At 38.8% G+C, this 21,204-nt stretch overlaps 2 protein-coding genes across 4 annotated transcripts; both read left to right on the forward strand.

Moving 5' to 3' along the window:
* Positions 1-1,299: 1,299 nt before the first annotated feature.
* LOC138129809 (putative phosphatidate phosphatase) lies at positions 1,300-5,341 on the forward strand. Of its 3 annotated transcripts, XM_069046111.1 has the most exons (5): positions 1,446-1,603; positions 4,414-4,568; positions 4,630-4,919; positions 4,970-5,003; positions 5,113-5,341. In XM_069046111.1, exons 1-5 carry the CDS (start codon positions 1,543-1,545, stop codon positions 5,176-5,178), a joined length of 606 nt encoding a protein of 201 aa, XP_068902212.1. In that variant the 5' UTR covers positions 1,446-1,542; the 3' UTR covers positions 5,179-5,341. The 3 variants fall into 3 exon arrangements, with proteins under 3 accessions (XP_068902211.1, XP_068902212.1, XP_068902210.1); XM_069046110.1 differs by lacking the exon at positions 1,446-1,603 and adding an exon at positions 1,300-1,422 and having other exon boundaries at positions 4,970-5,341; XM_069046109.1 differs by having other exon boundaries at positions 1,448-1,603; positions 4,970-5,341.
* Positions 5,342-8,103: 2,762 nt separating this feature from the next.
* On the forward strand, positions 8,104-12,671 carry LOC138128283 (uncharacterized). Its single transcript, XM_069044477.1, has 4 exons — positions 8,104-8,979; positions 9,025-9,220; positions 9,709-11,561; positions 12,030-12,671. Exons 1-4 carry the CDS (start codon positions 8,104-8,106, stop codon positions 12,669-12,671), a joined length of 3,567 nt encoding a protein of 1,188 aa, XP_068900578.1.
* The last annotated feature ends 8,533 nt before the right edge of the window (positions 12,672-21,204 follow it).

The raw sequence follows: 21,204 nt of genomic DNA on the forward strand, positions 1-21,204 counted from the left end.
ACCGTAAGCTACACATTTTTTCGAAGATTATTGAGAAAATCAAGTTTTAAAAACGTTTGAACTGAAAAAGTTTCAGATCAGTGTCCTAAGAAGATTTACTCCGTAGCGAAACTCAAAATCTCATCTAATACCCACATATGCTCAGATAGATGTAATTTTTTGGAAATAAATTTTGGTCAAAATAATAGGTACAACTTTTGCATTTTGCAGTTGACAATGGAGGTCACATGAAAGTCGGCAGCTAGAGAAAGGTATTATTTACAAAATAATATTTTTTGAATAGTTGCTTAATTTGCATGATTCGATTCTACAAGAATTGTTTTTTTTAAGGAAATTACCACCAAGACAGTAAATATCGTGTATAAAACACGATATTTATTAGCTTTTTAATTGCAAATTATTATTCATTGTACTACATACTCGTATTATACGTGAAGAAAATATAGAAAATATATTTTAAAAAGGAAACGTCATCTTCTAACCGAAAGATAAATAATACCGTGCTTTCAAATAAATTTGGAATTAGAGTAGGCTATGATTTATTTTATCTATTAAAGGTTGGTAGACTGTTTGGCACTGACAGTTTTATGTCACGATCAGAATAAAGCCATATATCAAATACTTTGTGTAGTGTGCTGTCTAAAAATTACATGCTGCCAACTTCATAATAAAATCACAGCCTACTCTAATCCCGAATTTATTTGAAGGCATGGTAATATCACTAGAAAAGTTTAATTTTGTTATAAATAAATAATATAAATTAATTTGTTATTAGTCATTATTTTGATTGCATATTTTATATTTATCCAGAAATAAATTACGTAAAATCTCTAGTAACTTTTAAGTAAGTAGCCATTAAAGAACAAACAGAATGTATCTTGGTGAATACTTTTACTTTTGTAATAAACAAAAAATTTAAATCACGTAACTAAACCGACTGTGAGATTACGTAATTGACCTCTTAGCTTAGTATTACAGATACGATTTATTATTTAAGCTTTTCTAAAATTATTTTGTTACCTCTATTTGAATCCCTAAAAATAAAATATGGCCACAGAATTCTTTTGATAATTTAAAAAAATTAAAAAACAGTTTATTATATGTAGTGCTCTATTTAATTTCAATTATATCTTCGGATCAGTAGAGAAACAAATGTAATTAATTGTCCACTACAATTATTAAGATACAAGTGGAAATAAAATCAGCTTTCAATTTGTATTAGGTAGCATTAAATTATAAACGTACAGTTCTTAATGTGTTATTAAGTAAGAAAAGACTAGGGGACTTGTTATTAGACGGTAGTTAGTATGTCGCCGGCAGTATCATTAGATTTTTAAAGTGACTACAACTCTTATAAAATGCCTAATAAGAAATGAAAGTTGCCAAGCAAGTTAAGAGATGAACCTTTCGGAATGTATTTTTGTAAGTCAGGTCAACTAACAGTTTTCGTAGTATTATCTAAACAAAATTTATTTTGGACGTTTCAAATCATTTGTGATTTGAACATAGTTCTTGTGCTAGTGCAGCAACACACCTAAAAAAATGGAAGGACCTGTTTGGTCAATACTACAAATTTTAATCGACACACTCGTTTTGTTAATCGGTGAGTTAAAATTATTTCTTGGAGACACCGATAATAATTAACTGGTAGATATTATGTAATTTTTCACACGTTTGAACGCAGTCAGATGACAGTTGCGAATAAATAATTAATAATTATTTAACATTCCAAGGTTAACTGGAATTACTTACATTCAATAATTCACATAAGATCAGAGAGTTTCGTCTTTACTTCATATTGCCTGTCTGTCTGATGTAAACAATTTGTAACAACTGTTTTATTTTATAATTTGTTTGTCATCAACGGCACAACATATTGTTTTTACCGACATCTTTATTGCCTACCACTGTATGTATTTGCTAAATATATCAAAAAGTAGGTAAAGACCATTCAAAAATCAAAAAACCACCATCTGTTACTTTAGATTGGTAAAATTTAAAAAACCCTAGGTAGATATTTTTTCATACTATGTTGGTAACTATCAATTATGACATTTATTTGATTCAAAATAAAATTCAATTGCTTTGAATTTCATTCATATTTTTTTATTAGCAGCACGTTTCATTTATTTATTTATTTATTCTTATTATTTTTACTTAAACATGCCCAGAAAAACAATACACTTAATAAACATTTAACCTCAAAATTACAAGTCTCACCAACTTTTACACTAGACAGCGTTGCCGATAGTAGTTATCGAGAAAAATGCTATGTTGGTGGTTTTTTGATTTCTGAATGGACTTTACAGTTGGTTGCAAAAAAACGGGAACTGTCATAATAAAATTGACACATTTTTACAATTTTTCCATAGTGTGAAACTTACTTAACAAGAGATAGGTTAGAATTGTGGTTAAAATTCAATGACATTTTAGAAAATCATTTGATAGGTATTGTCAAGTAGACAGTTAATTGACAAATGAACAAAACAAAATTTACATTAGGCAAATTTTCTTTTCCCGTTTTTTTTGCAACCAACTGTATAGTCCTACAGAAACTCTAGTGGAATTCGACTTTGGTTGTAAATTTACCAACAACAACCGAAGAATAAGATTTTATTATCAAGTAATAACCTTTGTCATAAATACAACTACCACTACCTGTAACATCCCTGCTTGAAGCGAACATTGCGAACCCCAAACTGACAACCCTCATTAGCATTTATTAGTAGGATTATTGCTGCAGCATAAAATTCTATTTTTCAAGTGACAAACATAAATTTACGACCAAAGTCGGGTTCCACTAGAGTTTCTGTAGGACTATACTAAGTAGGTAACCTAAGAAAATTTTAAGAAATTTATATCACGCGTACAAATGAAATCCTGAATCCTGAGCTGGGAAGACATTGGAAACCGTCAACTGTTGTGCTTTTTTGTTGACAGCTAACTTAAAATTTAGAAACAAAAAATCTTTTTTTTTTTTCTTTCTTTGCAATGTTTTACGTTAAAAATAAAATAACTCAACAATCCCTATCCTCGAAGCAAATATCTAAGGCGCACCTTTGCTGGAAATAAACATAATTATGTCCCGATTAAACATAAACAAATATCATTCATGTCAAGGGGCGGGAAATTCAAACTGTAAACTGTTCTAAACGGTTGACTTTTTCCAACGCCTACTCAGCCCAGGATTTCATTTAAACGCATGATATTTAGAGTATAACTATAATTTTCTAGAAATTTTATTTATTTAGCATCTTTTTCCTTAGTTTGATTCCCAAAATAAAATAAGTAGGTATATAATATTTTATGACATAAATAATGTAACTATAAGTGTTTATTCACAATGGACATAAGCCTAAGAAATAATAAATAATTTAATAGCATATTTGATTTTTTTAACATTTCGTTTATCTCTGTGAAATTATACAGCGTGTATCTGAAATACGTGTGTTAATTTTAACCAGTGGAAGAACTCCCTAATTTATGAAACATTTCTCTGTAACAGTTTGCAAAATTCTCAAAAGTTTTCCAAAAATTTTTGACCTCAAATAAGGGGTGGCAAACGAGTCGCTTTATGTGATTAACTAATCTCTATTTTTTTGCCCATGACAGTTTTTCTATAACAATGTAACTTTTCTGACATATGCAGATATACATTTTTATTCCAAATTTTAAATCAATTTGTAGTACATTTAAAAAAAAATTTAATAGAAAAATGGTTTTATTCAACAATTTTAGATACACCCTGTATACATACATTAATATCAACATTCTTTTTTTTTTTTGTTTCCTTATGTTTGTAAAACTAATATCTAATAGTAGAATAGTACCTAATTGTATACCAAGGTTGAGAAGACATTTTTTATAGCCAAGCTAGAAATATGAGTGCAAGGCTGTAACAGTTTCCTCAACCGAGGTTTACGTATTATTCTCTCACTGCTGACCTATTTATTCCTATTATTTATCTAATCATTTGTGTGTTGATAATAAATAGAAAGCTTTGATATAAATGTTTGGTTTTAAATAATATCAGAGGAGAACAGGCAGTCTTTACAGCCGTTTTTTAGTATTCTCTTCATTGTGCATTGTTTATATCGGCTGTTCATTTAAATGTATCCTCAAACTTGGCGTTGAAGGGTCGATTGTGAACGCACCACTCGTCAGTCTGCAGAGTAAAAACACAAACAATGCAAAAAGTAAGGTTAGATTTGAACAGCTGATCCTTGATCCATAATCCGTGGTGCGTTCACAATCGACTCTTCAACGCCAAATTTTAGGATAAAATTAAATGAACACCCGATATTTTAAAGTTCTTTACTTGCTTTTTGAGGAGAGTTTATTGTTTTGGTTTTTTTTTTATTATTTACCACAGCCTTAACTCGCAAGATAATAAAAGTTCTATTTATATTTCAGTTGGTTTACCAACACCAATAATAAGAAGTACCACGACCATATTCAAGAGAGGTTTTTTTTGCAACGATGAGGATATCATGCATCCAGTTCCAGGACATTCAACTGTGGAAAATAAATATTTCCATCCAGCGGGATGCTTACTCAACATTTCTGTGGTAAGAAAAATATACCTTCATACATTGCTTCTTCGGTATTCATAAAAATGTTAAATTTTAGATATTGCTGGTCGAATATATGAGACGGCAGAAGAACGACGAAAAGATCAATTTGTGGCGTTTCAAACTACCAGCATGGGTTTACAAAGCTTATTACATATTGCTATCGTTCGCTTTTGGACAATTGTGCACCATCTTGTTAACGACAGTCTTGAAAGGCTCAGTTGGGCGTCTTCGACCGTTCTTCTTAATCGAATGCGCCCCAAACATAAACTGCTCTCTACCAGAAAATCAACACGTTTACCATGTAAACTACGAATGTACCAATAAGAAATTTAAACAAAACACCAGGTTCAGTTTCCTATCAAGCATTGAATTAATTATTCGTTCTATATTTCCAGACTGTCTTTTCCCTCCGGACACTCCAGTTTTGCCATGTATTGTGCTTTGTTTCTTGCCATCTACATCCAAAAGAGAATGAACTGGAATTTTTCGAATTTGCTTAAAGGCACAATTGAGTTTTTTCTTATTTTGTTAGCATTGTATGTGGGAATTAGTCGAGTGTCAGACTATAAGCATCACTGGAGCGACGTTGTTGGAGGTTTCGTAATTGGAGGAAGTTTGGCAATCGCCGTCAGTGTAAATTTATATTGCCCATTTGCACCCTTCAAGTATATACCCCCGAGACCTTTAAACTCAGTTCTTCCACAATAATAATTCTGCCAATTGTAAATTTTGTTTTTACACATTACAATTAAACACAATAAAGTCCACTATTTGTCCAATAAAATTTATCGTGCACCTGATCTTGTACATAATTGTACATAATTGCAAACGAAGCGCTTTATCGTAGAAAATAACAAAAATAGTTGCACTTCTAGTTAGAAAAGTATCTAACAAAGCAGAGTAGAAAAGGAGTTGGTAGAATACAAGAAGGTAATACTAAGACAACTCTTGCATTTAATGATTGAGTTGTAGCGTTACGAAACGCCACAATGGCGATTGGCCGGAGTAGGAGGCCACGAGGTCCTACTTATGCTCGCGGGGCTAATAGATCGCAGTTCGAAGACCCGGAACTAGCAGTTAACGCACGGCATTTGGCAACGCGACGCGCCCACCCTGCCTTCAAGTTTTTTACGTCGCTCATTCCGGAAGCGGAAAGTTTCAATTTAGAGTCATTTGTGCCAGCCACCACGGGGGGGCTGGAAGAACACATGTTACCCCCGCAAATGTCAGGCTGAGGTGGCCTCACGCCTCTAGGTTGGCGAGCTGCAACCTATCTTTCAGAACCCCACTTTCACTTTCTCTTTCTCTTCACTTTCTCTTCTTCTCTTCTCAGCGATAGGTGACCGTACGGCAATGTTGGGTCCCTTTTCCTCTTTAGTAACTTGCCGGAAAGTCATCTCCTTCTTTTCAACCCCATCTTTCTTCCTGTCCTTTTTTTTTGACCTGCGAGTTACGGCAATTAACATCAGGATAGACGTGCACGACTTACCGACACAATACCGTCCAAAATCTGAATTCTCCCGCTCGGTATAATTTCGAGGTAAACAAACCGACGCCATGACGGTCCACCTGTCATGACACGCGCACGTGTAGTACCACCGGAAATGCACATTTTTGATTGCGCAGTACCACGCAAGCGCAGCCCGCCTTATAGCACAACTGAATAAGGTCGAGAATCGCGCGCGTGACGATTTTCGCGATTTATGGGACTGCGGTACCGAGATTAAAAATGCGGAAGTCGGACACTTCGTCGAGAGCCGTCGAAGCGACGCCAGCGAAGCGCCTTTTAGAGTTCGTGGTCGAGTGACCCCTCGCACTATAGAGGTAATTATCGTTCAATTTTGAATTCATTTCACTAAGACCATGTATTAGGGGTGGTTCGATCCAGTTTAGAGTCAATCCCGTTTGGATGAATTGATCCAGTACCGTATCGCAACTTTAGAGTACCGAAAATTTTTGAGTAAAGGAGTGCCGGAAGGACTTCGATTTAGCGCCAAGAACCCCCTTTTTCGCTGAAAGGTAATTACCGAATCTTCCGATTTTCACAACACTAACGACAATTCGTTAGGGGTCGTTCGCAGGGCGATTCGTAGCCAGATCGTTCGCAGGGCGATTCGTAGCCAGATCGTTCGCAGGGCGATTCGTAGCCAGATCGTTCGCAGGGCGATTCGTAGCCAGATCGTTCGCAGGGCGATTCGTAGCCAGATCGTTCGCAGGGCGATTCGTAGCCAGATCGTTCGCAGGGCGATTCGTAGCCAGATCGTTCGCAGAGGCGACCATTTTGGAGAACATCGTTCGCAGAGGCGATCGTTTATTTTGAGCACCGTATCGCCAAGGTCACACCGCAAGTCAAAAGGACGCTATTCGAGGAGACAACAGACCCGTCATAAAGCTAAGTCGCCATATTTTTTTACCGCGGCATTGCAAAATTTAGGAACGCCTCGAATTTCTCGCTTCTCGCTTTCATAATTTTTGTATGTTCACAAAATTTTTTTGAAACTTTGCAAATGTTTAGAATTTTTTTGTAAGAACCTTTTCATTCAATCTCCAGTGTCAACTTAAAGAAATTTCAGTCAAATTTAACGTTTCGGAACTTCACCGATTTAAACTTTCCTATCAGGATCAATTTTAATTTTTTTGTCAAAGTGACACCCCAATCTTGACCTTGGGTTTCATTAAGTTTACATTTAATAATTAGCTCGATCAGAAGGAAGTCTAAGTTCGGGAGGTTCCTCATCAGGAATCAAAACATCTTTTATTTCGTCGAAGAATATCATGTTTAGTTTAAGATTCGGTCACATGTGAAAGAAAAGCTTTTCTGGTTACGACCAAAGTAGATATTAAGGCCACCAAAAAGTACTGGTTCCGCATCTTTCAATTTTCATCTAGTAGTTACAAGCGAACCATTATCGCATTCGTGTGAACCAGTACCGAGCCACCAAATACTGTTCTGTGGATAATTTTGCAGTAACCGAATAAACCAAAATTTGTTTAACGATCAGAAAGCGTTTGCTTTTACTTACCTTCGACGAGTAAGATCTGAGCACTTGTCCCGGCAGCTGGACAAGCAACAACCAGCTCAAGACAATAGCTGCCTGGCGCCCATTTTTTAAAAATCCGAACCCACGCCCTCTGCCCCGAAAAACCCCCTGGGAGCCCGGAGCTGTCACTGGCCAACTTTTGGTCACACAAATTTTGACGCCCAGAACGTGGGGCTCGATTTTTTGGAGCAACCACAAATTTTCGTTTATCGTTCATCTTCATTGAGGCTCAGTCACTTTTTTCAATCGGAGCAAAGGGAGTTGGTAAAGGTTTATTGAAAGTTGAATTTTTTGATTGTGTGTTAATGAGAAGCGGAAATTTAGCGGCGAATTCATTGTTTGAGTAGCGGGGTCTTATCTTGTACCCTCGACGACAAAAACCTTTTCTCGGAATCGACTATCGTGTTGCGCGCTGTTTTTTGGTAGTGTTTTGACCGGCGTTTTTATTGCGTTACCGACCCGTGGAATCGCGGTGAGTCTTCGTCAAAATGGACGAACAATTCAAGGTCAAGCATTTACTAGCTGACGAGCTGACGTATGAATTGCGTATACGCGGCATCACGACTAGCCGAAACCAGGACGATAAGAGGAAACTGTTAGCGAGAGCTCTGTCCAAAGAACTAGGTCGACCGGACGAATACTTTCTGTCACTTCATGACGCAGAGTATGATCACGACACCGAGGTCCAGGCCATTGAGGACACCCTTGAGAGCATACGCACGATTTTGACAGAATTTGAAGGAACGGCGGAAGACATGATCTTCAAACGGTTGAAGACCCGTCTAACGCACCTTTCATTTCGCATTCGGCGAATGAGACGCGAGCGAGATGCGGAGTATAGAAATGAGGCGTACGCGACATGTTTGTTGCTCGAAGCTGATCTTCACGACAAGGCAGCAGAAGCGAGCCCGGTTACGGTGGAAGCGCCACCAGTCGTCGCGACTACTCCCATTTACGTGCACCCTCACGCGAGATCTCCGGAACCGAAACTAGTGCCAATTCACACCTGGGGCGTATCTTTCAACGGGGAGGAAAATGGAATGACGGTGAACCAGTTCTTGGAACGGGTAGAGGAACTGTCGGTAGCGCGAAACGCAACCAACAGGGACCTTTTTAACGCGGCCATTGATCTCTTTAGCGGCAAAGCGCTGATTTGGTATCGTTCTGTTCGGAGCAGATTGAGCGATTGGGACGAAGTGGTTCAGTTGTTGAAACAGGAATTTCTTCCACCGGATTTCGATGAATTGTTGTGGGACGAAATCAAGGGCAGGCTTCAGGGCAAAAGCGAGTCGATAACCATTTACGTTGCGGTTATGGAGACGCTTTTTGCTAGACTTAGTCGACCACCGGCGGAGATAACCAAGGTAAAGACGATTCGGAGGAATTTGCTTCCATGTTACCTTAACCAGCTTAGCATCACCGAAGTTGTCACCGTACCGGAGTTGATTAAGTTGTGCAAAAAAGTGGAGGAGTTATCGGCTTTGCGGCAGAAACATCGCGCTGCACCCAAGCCATCTTGCGTGTTGGAGCCAGAGTTGGCATATGTTCGGGCGAGCGAACCCGCGAAAGCGAGTCCACGCGCCATCGTCGTGAAGGAACCCTCAGGCAATTCAGCCAGACGGAGTGAACCCGCGAGTTCGTCCTCCAGGTCGTTCAAGTGCTGGAATTGTCAACAGCCGAATCATTCGTTCATGAACTGTCGACTGAAAAGAAAGCAGTTTTGCTACCGTTGTGGGGAGCCAGACGTCACCTTGGCGACCTGCAAAAAGTGTAATCCGTCGGGAAACGCGCAGTAGGGACGCGGCAGACTTGCGGCCGTGCTACGTTCCTAAAACATCCCAAGGCCGATGTAAACGCATCGATCATCGCGAAACGTACGGACACCCAGTGGAACGCTTGGTTAGACGAAGTCAAAGAGTTTTGCAAGCCTTCTCGGGCAAATTCCGCTTCCATTTTCGTCAGCAAAACCAATGACAATAGGCCATTTATCAGACTGCGTCTAAACAATAAGGAAACTGAAGGACTCGTGGATTCCGGTTCGAATTGCACTATAGTTGGTGGAAAAGGAGCCGATTTAATTCATTTTCGCGCAGGTGGAAAAACTTTCCCATCTCGGCTAAAAACCATCAGAACTGCCGACGGAAAACAACATCCGGTAACCAAAGCTATCGAACTAGAAGCAGTGTTAGACTCGTCGAGACGGCGAATTCGTGTCTACTACGTGCCAGATCTTCAGCATAGCGTCATATTAGGGTGCGACTTTTGTAGATTATTCGGACTCAAGATAGATTTCGCGGGTCACAAAATTGAAGTAGCGTCGGATATCGTAAGAGTACCAGAATGTGACGCGGTGACGGAGTGTGGCGCGGATCGGCATGAGATCACCGAGATCATCCGGAAAAATTTAGATTTGTTGAGCAACGACGGAAAGTTAGGGAGGACACACAAAATGACAGTCACAATCGACACGGGAGAAGCATTGCCGATCAAACAACGTCCGTATTGGTGGTCTCCGTACATGCTTGCGGAAGTCAACAAAGAAATTGACCGCATGCTCGAGAACAATGTCATATCGCCTTCTGACAGTCCGTGGTCTTCTCCAATTTTGTTAGTAAAGAAATCTTCCGGTGAATACCGACTTTGCTTTGACGGTCGCAGGCTCAATGCCGTGACAAAACGTGACAGTTACCCATTACCGCGTGTCGACAGGATTCTCAGTATGTTGCGAGGAGCAAAGTACATCAGTTCGATCGATCTCAAGAACGCTTTTTGGCAAATCCCGTTAGATTCAGAGTCTAGACCGAAGACAGCTTTTGCGATTCCCGGCAGAGGTCTTTTTCATTTTAACGTATTACCGTTCGGACTGACGAACGCAGCCCAGAGGCAGCAGTGTCTCATGGACAGAATTTTCGGACCTGAACTAGAACCTCACGTCTTTGTTTACCTGGACGATCTAATCATTATCGCCCCGACATTCGAGAAACACGTACAAGTTTTGAGGGAGGTGATACGACGTCTTCGAGACGCGAAACTCACCGTGAATGCGAAAAAGTGTCAACTTTTCCGCTCAAGTTTGAAATATTTGGGTTTCACTGTCGATGAACATGGTCTAGGTACCGATCCAGACAAAGTAGCGGCCATGGTGAGCTATCCAGTCCCGAAGACTAGTACCGAAATCAAACGTTTCGTAGGCATGTGTTCTTGGTATAGGCGTTTCATCCCTCATTTTTCGACCCTCATGTCCCCGATAAACGCGTTACTTACCGGAAAGCGAAAGCGACAGAAAACGGAGTGGACTCCTGAAGCTCAGGAAGCTTTTCAGAAAATCAAGGATGCACTTGTTTCAGCACCCGTATTGTCAAGTCCTGATTTCTCGAAACCTTTCGTGATCCAAACTGACGCTTCAAACACCGGTCTAGGAGCAGTTTTAACGCAAGATTTAGACGGAGATGAGAGAGTGATCGCGTACGCCAGCCGTTCGCTAACAAAAGCCGAGCGAAATTATAGCGTTACGGAACGAGAATGTTTAGCCGTTTTGTTCGCGTTGGAAAAGTTCAGACCTTACGTTGAGGGCACCCATTTCACGATCGTGACGGACCATTATTCATTGCTCTGGTTAAACCGAATGAAGGACCCAGCAGGCAAGTTAGCGCGATGGAGTGTCAAGCTCAATCAATTTTCATTCGATTTGGTCCATCGTAAGGGCAAGCTCAATGTAGTACCGGACGCACTATCGAGACTACCTGCAGAAATTGCTGCGGTAGACATTGACAGCTTTCTCGGCGTGAACTTGAATGATTTGGACGAGTCGTACACGCGACTTCGCGACAACATAATCGCCAATCCTCAAAGAAATCCATCATGGAAAGTCGAGAACGGTCTCGTGTATCGATTCGTACCGAACAAAATTGTACTACCCGGCAACGTCCCGGAGTGGAAGCTTTTAGTACCGCGAAATCAAAGAACAAAAATTTTAGAATCATGTCATGATGCACCGACATCAGCTCATTTCGGGTACTACAAGACACTTTCAAGGTTATCCATCAATCACTTTTGGCCGAAAATGCGTCGTTCCGTCATTCGTTACGTTCGAAACTGCAAGGTTTGCAATGAGCAAAAAGCACCGAACACCGCTCGCGCAGGGCTTATGGGAAAAGAAAAAAAGGTTCAGTTTCCGTGGCAAATGATTTCCGTTGACTTGATTGGTCCATTACCGACGTCCACGAAAGGATATTCGTATCTCTTAGTGATCGTAGATTGGTTCACGAAGTACGTTGTACTATTTCCGTTACGAAAAGCTACGAGCTCAAAAGTTACAGAATGTATCGAGAACGGAATTTTTCTTGTGTATGGTGTACCGCAATTCATTTTGGTTGACAACGGCAAGCAGTTTGTCGGAAACGAATTTGTAAAGACTTGCGAGAACTACAAAGTTCAAAAGATCTGGTTCACAGCCAAGTATCACCCTCAGAGCAACCCTGTGGAGCGATACAACCGCACAGTTGGCACTGCCATACGAAGTTACGTCAAAGGCGCTCACAAAAAGTGGGATGCCGAGGTGGCAAAGATCGGGTACGCGATTCGCACAGCGGTCAACGAAGTAACCGGATTCAGTCCAGCATTTCTCAATTTTGGTAGGGTAGTACCCTGTACCGGTGAATTTTACGGCAAAGTAGCGGAAAATCCGGAAACCTTGACGACAGCTGATCGCGAAGATCACGCGAAAAATTTAGAACACCTCAAGACCATCTTGCAGGATGTAACCCAGCACCTTCACAAAGCGCACGAACGCAACGAACGCTCGTACAATCTTCGGAAGCGCGACGCTGAATTTTTTGTAGGCGACAAAGTTTGGAAACGCAACAAAGTACTTTCCAGCGCTGCGAAAGACTTTGCGCAAAAATTAGCGCCACGCTACGTGCTGTGCACGATAACGAGAAAACTATCGAAACTCGCGTACGCTCTCGAAGATGAGAACCGCGCAGATCTAGGTGTTTGGCACATGAAAGATTTGAAAGAATTCAGAGGATCTCTGGCAGAAGCCGAAGAACCGTAGCGAGCTTTGCATTTCACTTTTTCGTACCGTTCAATTTTTCGATTAATTCTTTTGTCCTCCTTTGGAATGTTGACGACAGTAAAATTTTACCGTGGAGTTTGTTCAGGAAAAGTTTATTTAAGAACCCCAAATTATGACATTTAACCGGACTTGACTTACATCATACCGCAGTACTCAAGTACTAATTGACATTGAGATTCAGTTTTCAATCGTTTGATACGCGCAGATATCGACAAGCCATTTTCGTGGCGAAACCAAAACTTTTCCAGTGATCAAATTTTGACGTTTTTTTGTGAAGACTTCATCTTCGTTTTTTTGTAAAAAGTAAAAGGCAACTGAGTTACCTTTTCCTTTTTCTTTTTGAGGAGGGGGGTAGTGTAGCGTTACGAAACGCCACAATGGCGATTGGCCGGAGTAGGAGGCCACGAGGTCCTACTTATGCTCGCGGGGCTAATAGATCGCAGTTCGAAGACCCGGAACTAGCAGTTAACGCACGGCATTTGGCAACGCGACGCGCCCACCCTGCCTTCAAGTTTTTTACGTCGCTCATTCCGGAAGCGGAAAGTTTCAATTTAGAGTCATTTGTGCCAGCCACCACGGGGGGGCTGGAAGAACACATGTTACCCCCGCAAATGTCAGGCTGAGGTGGCCTCACGCCTCTAGGTTGGCGAGCTGCAACCTATCTTTCAGAACCCCACTTTCACTTTCTCTTTCTCTTCACTTTCTCTTCTTCTCTTCTCAGCGATAGGTGACCGTACGGCAATGTTGGGTCCCTTTTCCTCTTTAGTAACTTGCCGGAAAGTCATCTCCTTCTTTTCAACCCCATCTTTCTTCCTGTCCTTTTTTTTTGACCTGCGAGTTACGGCAATTAACATCAGGATAGACGTGCACGACTTACCGACACAATACCGTCCAAAATCTGAATTCTCCCGCTCGGTATAATTTCGAGGTAAACAAACCGACGCCATGACGGTCCACCTGTCATGACACGCGCACGTGTAGTACCACCGGAAATGCACATTTTTGATTGCGCAGTACCACGCAAGCGCAGCCCGCCTTATAGCACAACTGAATAAGGTCGAGAATCGCGCGCGTGACGATTTTCGCGATTTATGGGACTGCGGTACCGAGATTAAAAATGCGGAAGTCGGACACTTCGTCGAGAGCCGTCGAAGCGACGCCAGCGAAGCGCCTTTTAGAGTTCGTGGTCGAGTGACCCCTCGCACTATAGAGGTAATTATCGTTCAATTTTGAATTCATTTCACTAAGACCATGTATTAGGGGTGGTTCGATCCAGTTTAGAGTCAATCCCGTTTGGATGAATTGATCCAGTACCGTATCGCAACTTTAGAGTACCGAAAATTTTTGAGTAAAGGAGTGCCGGAAGGACTTCGATTTAGCGCCAAGAACCCCCTTTTTCGCTGAAAGGTAATTACCGAATCTTCCGATTTTCACAACACTAACGACAATTCGTTAGGGGTCGTTCGCAGGGCGATTCGTAGCCAGATCGTTCGCAGGGCGATTCGTAGCCAGATCGTTCGCAGGGCGATTCGTAGCCAGATCGTTCGCAGGGCGATTCGTAGCCAGATCGTTCGCAGGGCGATTCGTAGCCAGATCGTTCGCAGGGCGATTCGTAGCCAGATCGTTCGCAGGGCGATTCGTAGCCAGATCGTTCGCAGAGGCGACCATTTTGGAGAACATCGTTCGCAGAGGCGATCGTTTATTTTGAGCACCGTATCGCCAAGGTCACACCGCAAGTCAAAAGGACGCTATTCGAGGAGACAACAGACCCGTCATAAAGCTAAGTCGCCATATTTTTTTACCGCGGCATTGCAAAATTTAGGAACGCCTCGAATTTCTCGCTTCTCGCTTTCATAATTTTTGTATGTTCACAAAATTTTTTTGAAACTTTGCAAATGTTTAGAATTTTTTTGTAAGAACCTTTTCATTCAATCTCCAGTGTCAACTTAAAGAAATTTCAGTCAAATTTAACGTTTCGGAACTTCACCGATTTAAACTTTCCTATCAGGATCAATTTTAATTTTTTTGTCAAAGTGACACCCCAATCTTGACCTTGGGTTTCATTAAGTTTACATTTAATAATTAGCTCGATCAGAAGGAAGTCTAAGTTCGGGAGGTTCCTCATCAGGAATCAAAACATCTTTTATTTCGTCGAAGAATATCATGTTTAGTTTAAGATTCGGTCACATGTGAAAGAAAAGCTTTTCTGGTTACGACCAAAGTAGATATTAAGGCCACCAAAAAGTACTGGTTCCGCATCTTTCAATTTTCATCTAGTAGTTACAAGCGAACCATTATCGCATTCGTGTGAACCAGTACCGAGCCACCAAATACTGTTCTGTGGATAATTTTGCAGTAACCGAATAAACCAAAATTTGTTTAACGATCAGAAAGCGTTTGCTTTTACTTACCTTCGACGAGTAAGATCTGAGCACTTGTCCCGGCAGCTGGACAAGCAACAACCAGCTCAAGACAATAGCTGCCTGGCGCCCATTTTTTAAAAATCCGAACCCACGCCCTCTGCCCCGAAAAACCCCCTGGGAGCCCGGAGCTGTCACTGGCCAACTTTTGGTCACAGAGTTAACAAGTTCTCGTCAAGGCTACCTTTTTCCAAAAAAAGGTTTTAAAATATTTTTCATACATTATGCGTTCCTTGGTGCTTTCGTAGTTGGGGAGGCTCCGCCGGTGTTCATAGTATTTAAGTCTGGCGCAGAGCACAAAATGCAACCACACCACCCATTAATCGTTTGTCTCATCAACTTTCGTTAATAAAATGTTATGTCCAAATTATCAAAGAACTTGGAGGAGTCATTGTTCACGATACATCAAACAGTTCATGAACAACTTTTATCGCACGTTCAAAAGAAATCCTGGACTGAGTATGCGTTGGAAAAATTAAACCGTTTAGAACAGTGTAAAGTTTGAATTTCCCGCCGTTTGACACGAATGACATTTGTTTATGTTTAATCAGGACATAATTGAAGATGTTTATTTTCAACAAACGGTGCCCTTAGATATTTGCTTCCAGAATAGGAGTTGTTAAGTTATTCTATTTTTAATGTAAAAACATTGCAAAGAAAGAATAAAAGAAAAATTTTCTTGGCTATAATTTTAGGTTAGCTGTCAACATGCTCCAATTAATCTACGCTTTAAAAAAGCACAACAATTGACGGTTTCCAATGCTTTGTGCAACCATGACACATTGTGCATTGATAACATATCAATGCTGATTTCTACAATTAGTTATTCTAAATGTTGCTAAGTGCATTGTGAAGGATATTTTGACAAACACTGCAAAATTTGAAAGTCTGATTTTTATCGTTGCAGAAATGAATAAAACAAATATTATACGGTCAACAACATAATAAGGTCACACACAAATGATAATATATAATTTAAGGTCAAAAGGAAAATAAAACACATCGGTTATTAATAATTACAAACAATGTAACACGAAAAACAATACGAAGAGAAACTAAAATTGAATTATTAAATGGTTCTATCATTCCAAATTGGATTACAAAGCTCCGAAAGATGAGTGCTAATCTCTACGGTGCTAATCTAGTTAAAATTATCAAAAAAATTACCATCACGAATGTAATTCGGCGTGATTATTTTTTAAACTATGTCAAATCTCAAAAGCGAAATCTGAATGGTACTCCATAATGGTGACGGTGCTGAATTTTTAATGTTTATATTGAAACAAATGGCTGCGCTACCTTAACAACGGAAAAATTATCAACAGTAATATCCCAAGTGCATTAAATTTTGACGCTTTGTCAAAATGTTTTACTTAGAAATATGTCGAGTAAATGTTCCATGTAACAAAAATTTTGGATCGAAAATTTACGAGAAATATTTCTTTAAGCAAAACGTTGCGACAAAAAACGTCAAAATTTAATCAGGTTATTTTCATGCAAGCGGGGTATTCGGAATAATTATTTCCTAAATTATTATGGACAAATAGATTTTATAACGAATTATTTGCAACATCTTTGACAATGATTGCAAAAAATTCAAAAGCGAGTAAATTTTGACACATAGACACATTTGACGTTTCAAATTTAACCGATATGAAGGCCAGAAAAACCATAGCAACTACGGCTTTTTATATGTATGAAGGAAATAATGGCGGTAATTAGCTACTAGCAAATAGTCAGTGTAATTTTGATGCTATTGGTCCATTTGAAATATTTCCTCATTACGATTGGCTGACAGGACTGTTTAAAAAATAATCTATTTTATTAATTTTTTGCTACACGTGCAAGGGATTTTGTTATTTTCGACGATACAGCTATGTGTACAGGGTATTTCACGAGTGGTATGACCCCGGCGGAATTGAAAATGCAACCCACAATACATTTCCAAAGTTAACGTGATGGCTTTGCTTCTAATAATTTTATTCGTCACAACTGACATTTATAAAAAAAAGTTAAAATATGACGATTAAAATGTATTCAAACGATGAGGAAACAGCATGATCCTGATTTATAGCGAATGTAATAAAAATGCTTCTGCCGTTGCGCGTTTATGCAGACAACAAACATTTTCCCCAAAAACTCTTGGTTTTCTCACAATTTCATTTAACCAAGCGAATGACGTTTATGTCAAAATTTACGAAACTGCACAGCTAGAGTGCCAACACTTTAAGTAGAACACACCAATAAAGTTGCGCGGCAGGCGCAACTACGTTGGTCGAGTCCATTTTTCGATTTCCGGGTGGGAAGGTAGAACCGCTTACCGGCCATGCGGCGTCAGAGACGTACGTTTATTCGTGATCTGCTTTGCCAGTGTTCGTTTCGTTGTTTCGTGATTTCAGGGTTGTTTTCTATTGCATTAAAATCAGTTCTTTTCAGAACTAAATAATTTTTATTTCTTTATTTGAGCGAGGTTAGTATTGATAGAAGCGGTATCACAATCATTCAAATAAAAATGTATGCCCCCATTTCTGAACACAAGTGATACGCCACTGGACAAATTTCACGGACAGATTTGGATGCCTCAACGTGTTGTCCTTAAAGTGTGCGGACTCTAACTATGTTTTATGTTTCTTAAATCTAAAAACAAATATCCACGTTAACTTTGCAAATGTATTGTGGGTTGCATTTTCAATTTCGTCGGGCTCATTATCACTCCTAATTTGCCATTGTCGCTCTCTCACTATATTTGACAAGAATTTGCACATGATAAAAATGGTCACTTAATCTAATAAACATTAATTTGGTGTTTCCCTCAATATAAAACTTACTAACATCAAATTAATTAATGCAATTTTACCCTGATTTAATTAAAATTTCAAGTTTTACTGCAGGTGTTTGTTCCCTTTCACAATAATAACAACTGTAAAATATGTACGAAACTGATATAGGTTGTCTGCGTGATAAGCGATAAACCTTTTAATTTCACACCTACTGTTGTCATTCCTTGAGACACCATATACATTACGCTACACGTTTTAAAAAATAATAATTCAGACGATATTGGACACATTTTTTGCGTTTGGACGAAAAATTAATATGGAAAGAACTGTGTGGCCGATATCTCGCATTTATATAGATTTTCTAATGCTGTTATTCGGTAAGTTGTGATCAGTCTACGAAATGAATATGTTTCTTTTTTTCTGCAACTAGGTGTGATTTAACAATTATTATATTAGCTTCAATGTAGTAGGTACATACGTAAAAGTGTGACAATTGAATATTTTATATCTATTTAAATTCTACTCAAAATATTTCGAAATTATAAAAATAACCAACTTCAACAAATTTTACAAAAAGTTTCTAATTAGACATAAATATCTTATTAAAAATTGACGATTACCTCTAGATCTTTATTGCAGTATCCCATCCTGCCTGTTCTTTTTTTGTGTTTTGTTCTGAGATGCACAGCTAGGTTAAGTGAACAACTTTTCTTAGGAATTTTTTTTTTAATTTGCTTTTTTTATTACGCTGAACTAAACTATGTTTCCACTGTTCGTATCTATAAACACTTAATTATTCACACCAAGCTAAAATGCGTCTATCGATATTTTAAAACCGGTGCACACGAGTTCCCGTCAGCATAATATTTTATACCTGGGCTTGGACATAGGCCCTTTAATCCTGCACACGAATTCCCGTCAAGGCAAAAATGCACCACAAATTCTAGACTCGAATTCCCGTCAGAAAAAAATCTTGGTTATTGAAAGCACTGTTACGAATTACGAAAGTAAGATTCAATGATGAATCTTCTATGTTCTGAAGTAAAAACCATTTTTGCGTTAAAATTTGGTTAATAGTGACAGTTGTTTGACGTTTATTAGCTGACTTAGCACAGATACGAAAAATCTGACACTGTCAAAGTCACAGCCGCCCCTTATCTAAGTATATAATTGTTGATCAAAGAGTATTTGTAACTTTTTAAAATTTTAAACATTTTTTTTTGGTCCACGTACCTAATGGTAAACAACAATGGTACCTGGCAACGGCCAGAGGGGTAGGTAAGTAAGGGATTGAAGCGCTCTTTTACCCTTGACGGGAACTCGAGTTATGGATTAGATCAGTTGATAATTACCTGACGGGAATTCTTGCATTACTTTATGACAAGAAATAAGTCAGACGGGAATTCGAGTGCGCCCTTTAAAACGACCTTTTGCTTCCTTCAGTGGTTTATTGTCCACTAACGCACTAACAAAGATTGTTGTAAAAGTGGTGAGTAACCGATCCTCAATAATCCGCAGGTACCATCGAGAGTTTTTGTTACAGGGTAGGTAAATAATCCCCTAGTAATGAGACCATCATAAACGACCCAAAATGTTAACTAGTGTTTAAAAAGTCGTTTCAAAATATCGATAGACGCACTTTGATACAGGTTTGTAAAGGAAAATGCCTTGGCTGCCGCTTTTATAATTTAGAATTCCGATGGATCTCAAACAGTGGTTCTTCAAATTGAAAAAATGATTACTAGAAAATTATTACACATACTAAAAATGTTACTAGAATAAAAGTTTTATTTTGCCTATGTCTTTACACGGGAGAAGTTTGTTACCTTATACCCCAAACACCCTGTATATTAGGATATACAGGCTGTAGCACGTAGTTATTTGTGTATCAAGGCCAATCTTTTTCGTCCAAGTCTCAGGCTTGAAAACAGGCGAAGACAAAAGGCACTTTTTGGCAGAGGTACACTGGTACACATTAAATTTTTTAGGAGACCGCAGGAACTACAAAGCAAAAGACGTAATTGAAAAAATTACAAATTTATTTTGTATTTACCTTTTTCAAATATGTAGATACATTTCTTAAAACATGTCAACAATTTTTTTATATCTAGTATTTGGTATCAGCTTGCTAACAAAACTAGAAATTTACTACATATTTGCAATACAATTACTTATTAACATAATTTATGGTGACAGAACAATTATCGGTTTTGTAGGTTTCCTTGCTAACTTACTAAACAGACCAACAGATGGCGCCACGGTCAGCGTCTGAAATAGTTACTTTTCGTCCGCTTGTGAGTACGTAAAATTACCGTTTTCATTAAGGATGCCTAAAAAAATATTTATCACACCTCTGCTCTTGTACAAATTCTATTCTACATCTAGAGACTTTTCGTAATTTTCTTCCTGCAAGGTTTTCTCCTGAAGAATTAATAACTTCTGTTTCAGATTACTATTTATTAATAAGAATAAACCAAATGTAAATATAAAAAAATTGCTAGAATATATTAATTATGACAATCACAACTTCAAACTAAATATTCAAGAACCGTTGTCCTTCTAGTTAAACTGTAACTTCTGTGTCTTCATAAGTAAGAAGAGATTGAAATTCTCTTGAACCAGAAAAACATAATAGACATACTGTTAACAACAGGCTCCACCTCTGCTGCGAAATAAAAGCAAAACAAAAATGTAGTTTTTTGTAGCACAACAAATGCTGTAAATAGAAAAACAAATATGATTTTGTGTTACAGTTTTCTTATCGCCATCATTTATAAAGAGATACACAAATATTGTCGAAAGAGGCTTCTTTTGCAACGACGAAGACATCATGTATCCAATTCCACAAAGAGTAACTGTACCCTCTAGATATTTATATCCAATGCTGTGTTCATTGGTCGTTTTAATTGTAAGAATCAACATTTCGATTTTCATTTTAATCTTTGTTAGCATTAAATACATACATATTTAAGATATTTTTAAACGAATATCTGACACGCTCAAAGTACAGAGAGAAGGTGAATTTGTGTTGTGTGAAATTACCAAAATGGTGCTACGACGCTTACCAACCTCTGTTACATTTCCTACTTGGACTCTTCAGCAACGTTGTAGTGAAAACATCCTTGAAAGGTACATTTGGACGCCTCCGACCATATTTCCTTGCAGTGTGCGCCCCAAACATCAACTGTTCGTTACCAGAGAACCATCACATTTATCACGTAAATTACAAATGTACCAAACTGGTACCAACGAATATCAGGTTTAATCTGTAAATGGATGGTTGATAACTAAACCAAACGTTATTTTTGCAGA

The sequence above is a fragment of the Tenebrio molitor genome, chromosome 4 (genome assembly GCF_963966145.1).
Source record: "Tenebrio molitor chromosome 4, icTenMoli1.1, whole genome shotgun sequence".
NCBI lineage: Eukaryota > Metazoa > Arthropoda > Insecta > Coleoptera > Tenebrionidae > Tenebrio > Tenebrio molitor.

Excerpts from the sequence above, each read along its gene's own strand:
- LOC138129809 (XM_069046109.1), top strand. The coding sequence starts at position 1,543 with ATGGAAGGACCTGTTTGGTCAATACTACAAATTTTAATCGACACACTC. Across the intron at positions 4,569-4,629 it reads GCTTACTCAACATTTCTGTG|ATATTGCTGGTCGAATATAT; the intron begins GTAAGAAAAATA and ends GTTAAATTTTAG. Across the intron at positions 4,920-4,969 it reads AAATTTAAACAAAACACCAG|ACTGTCTTTTCCCTCCGGAC; the intron begins GTTCAGTTTCCT and ends CTATATTTCCAG.
- LOC138128283 (XM_069044477.1), top strand. The coding sequence starts at position 8,104 with ATGGACGAACAATTCAAGGTCAAGCATTTACTAGCTGACGAGCTGACG. Across the intron at positions 8,980-9,024 it reads CACCGGCGGAGATAACCAAG|CTTAGCATCACCGAAGTTGT; the intron begins GTAAAGACGATT and ends TACCTTAACCAG. Across the intron at positions 11,562-12,029 it reads TCCCGGAGTGGAAGCTTTTA|ACTTGCGAGAACTACAAAGT; the intron begins GTACCGCGAAAT and ends GAATTTGTAAAG.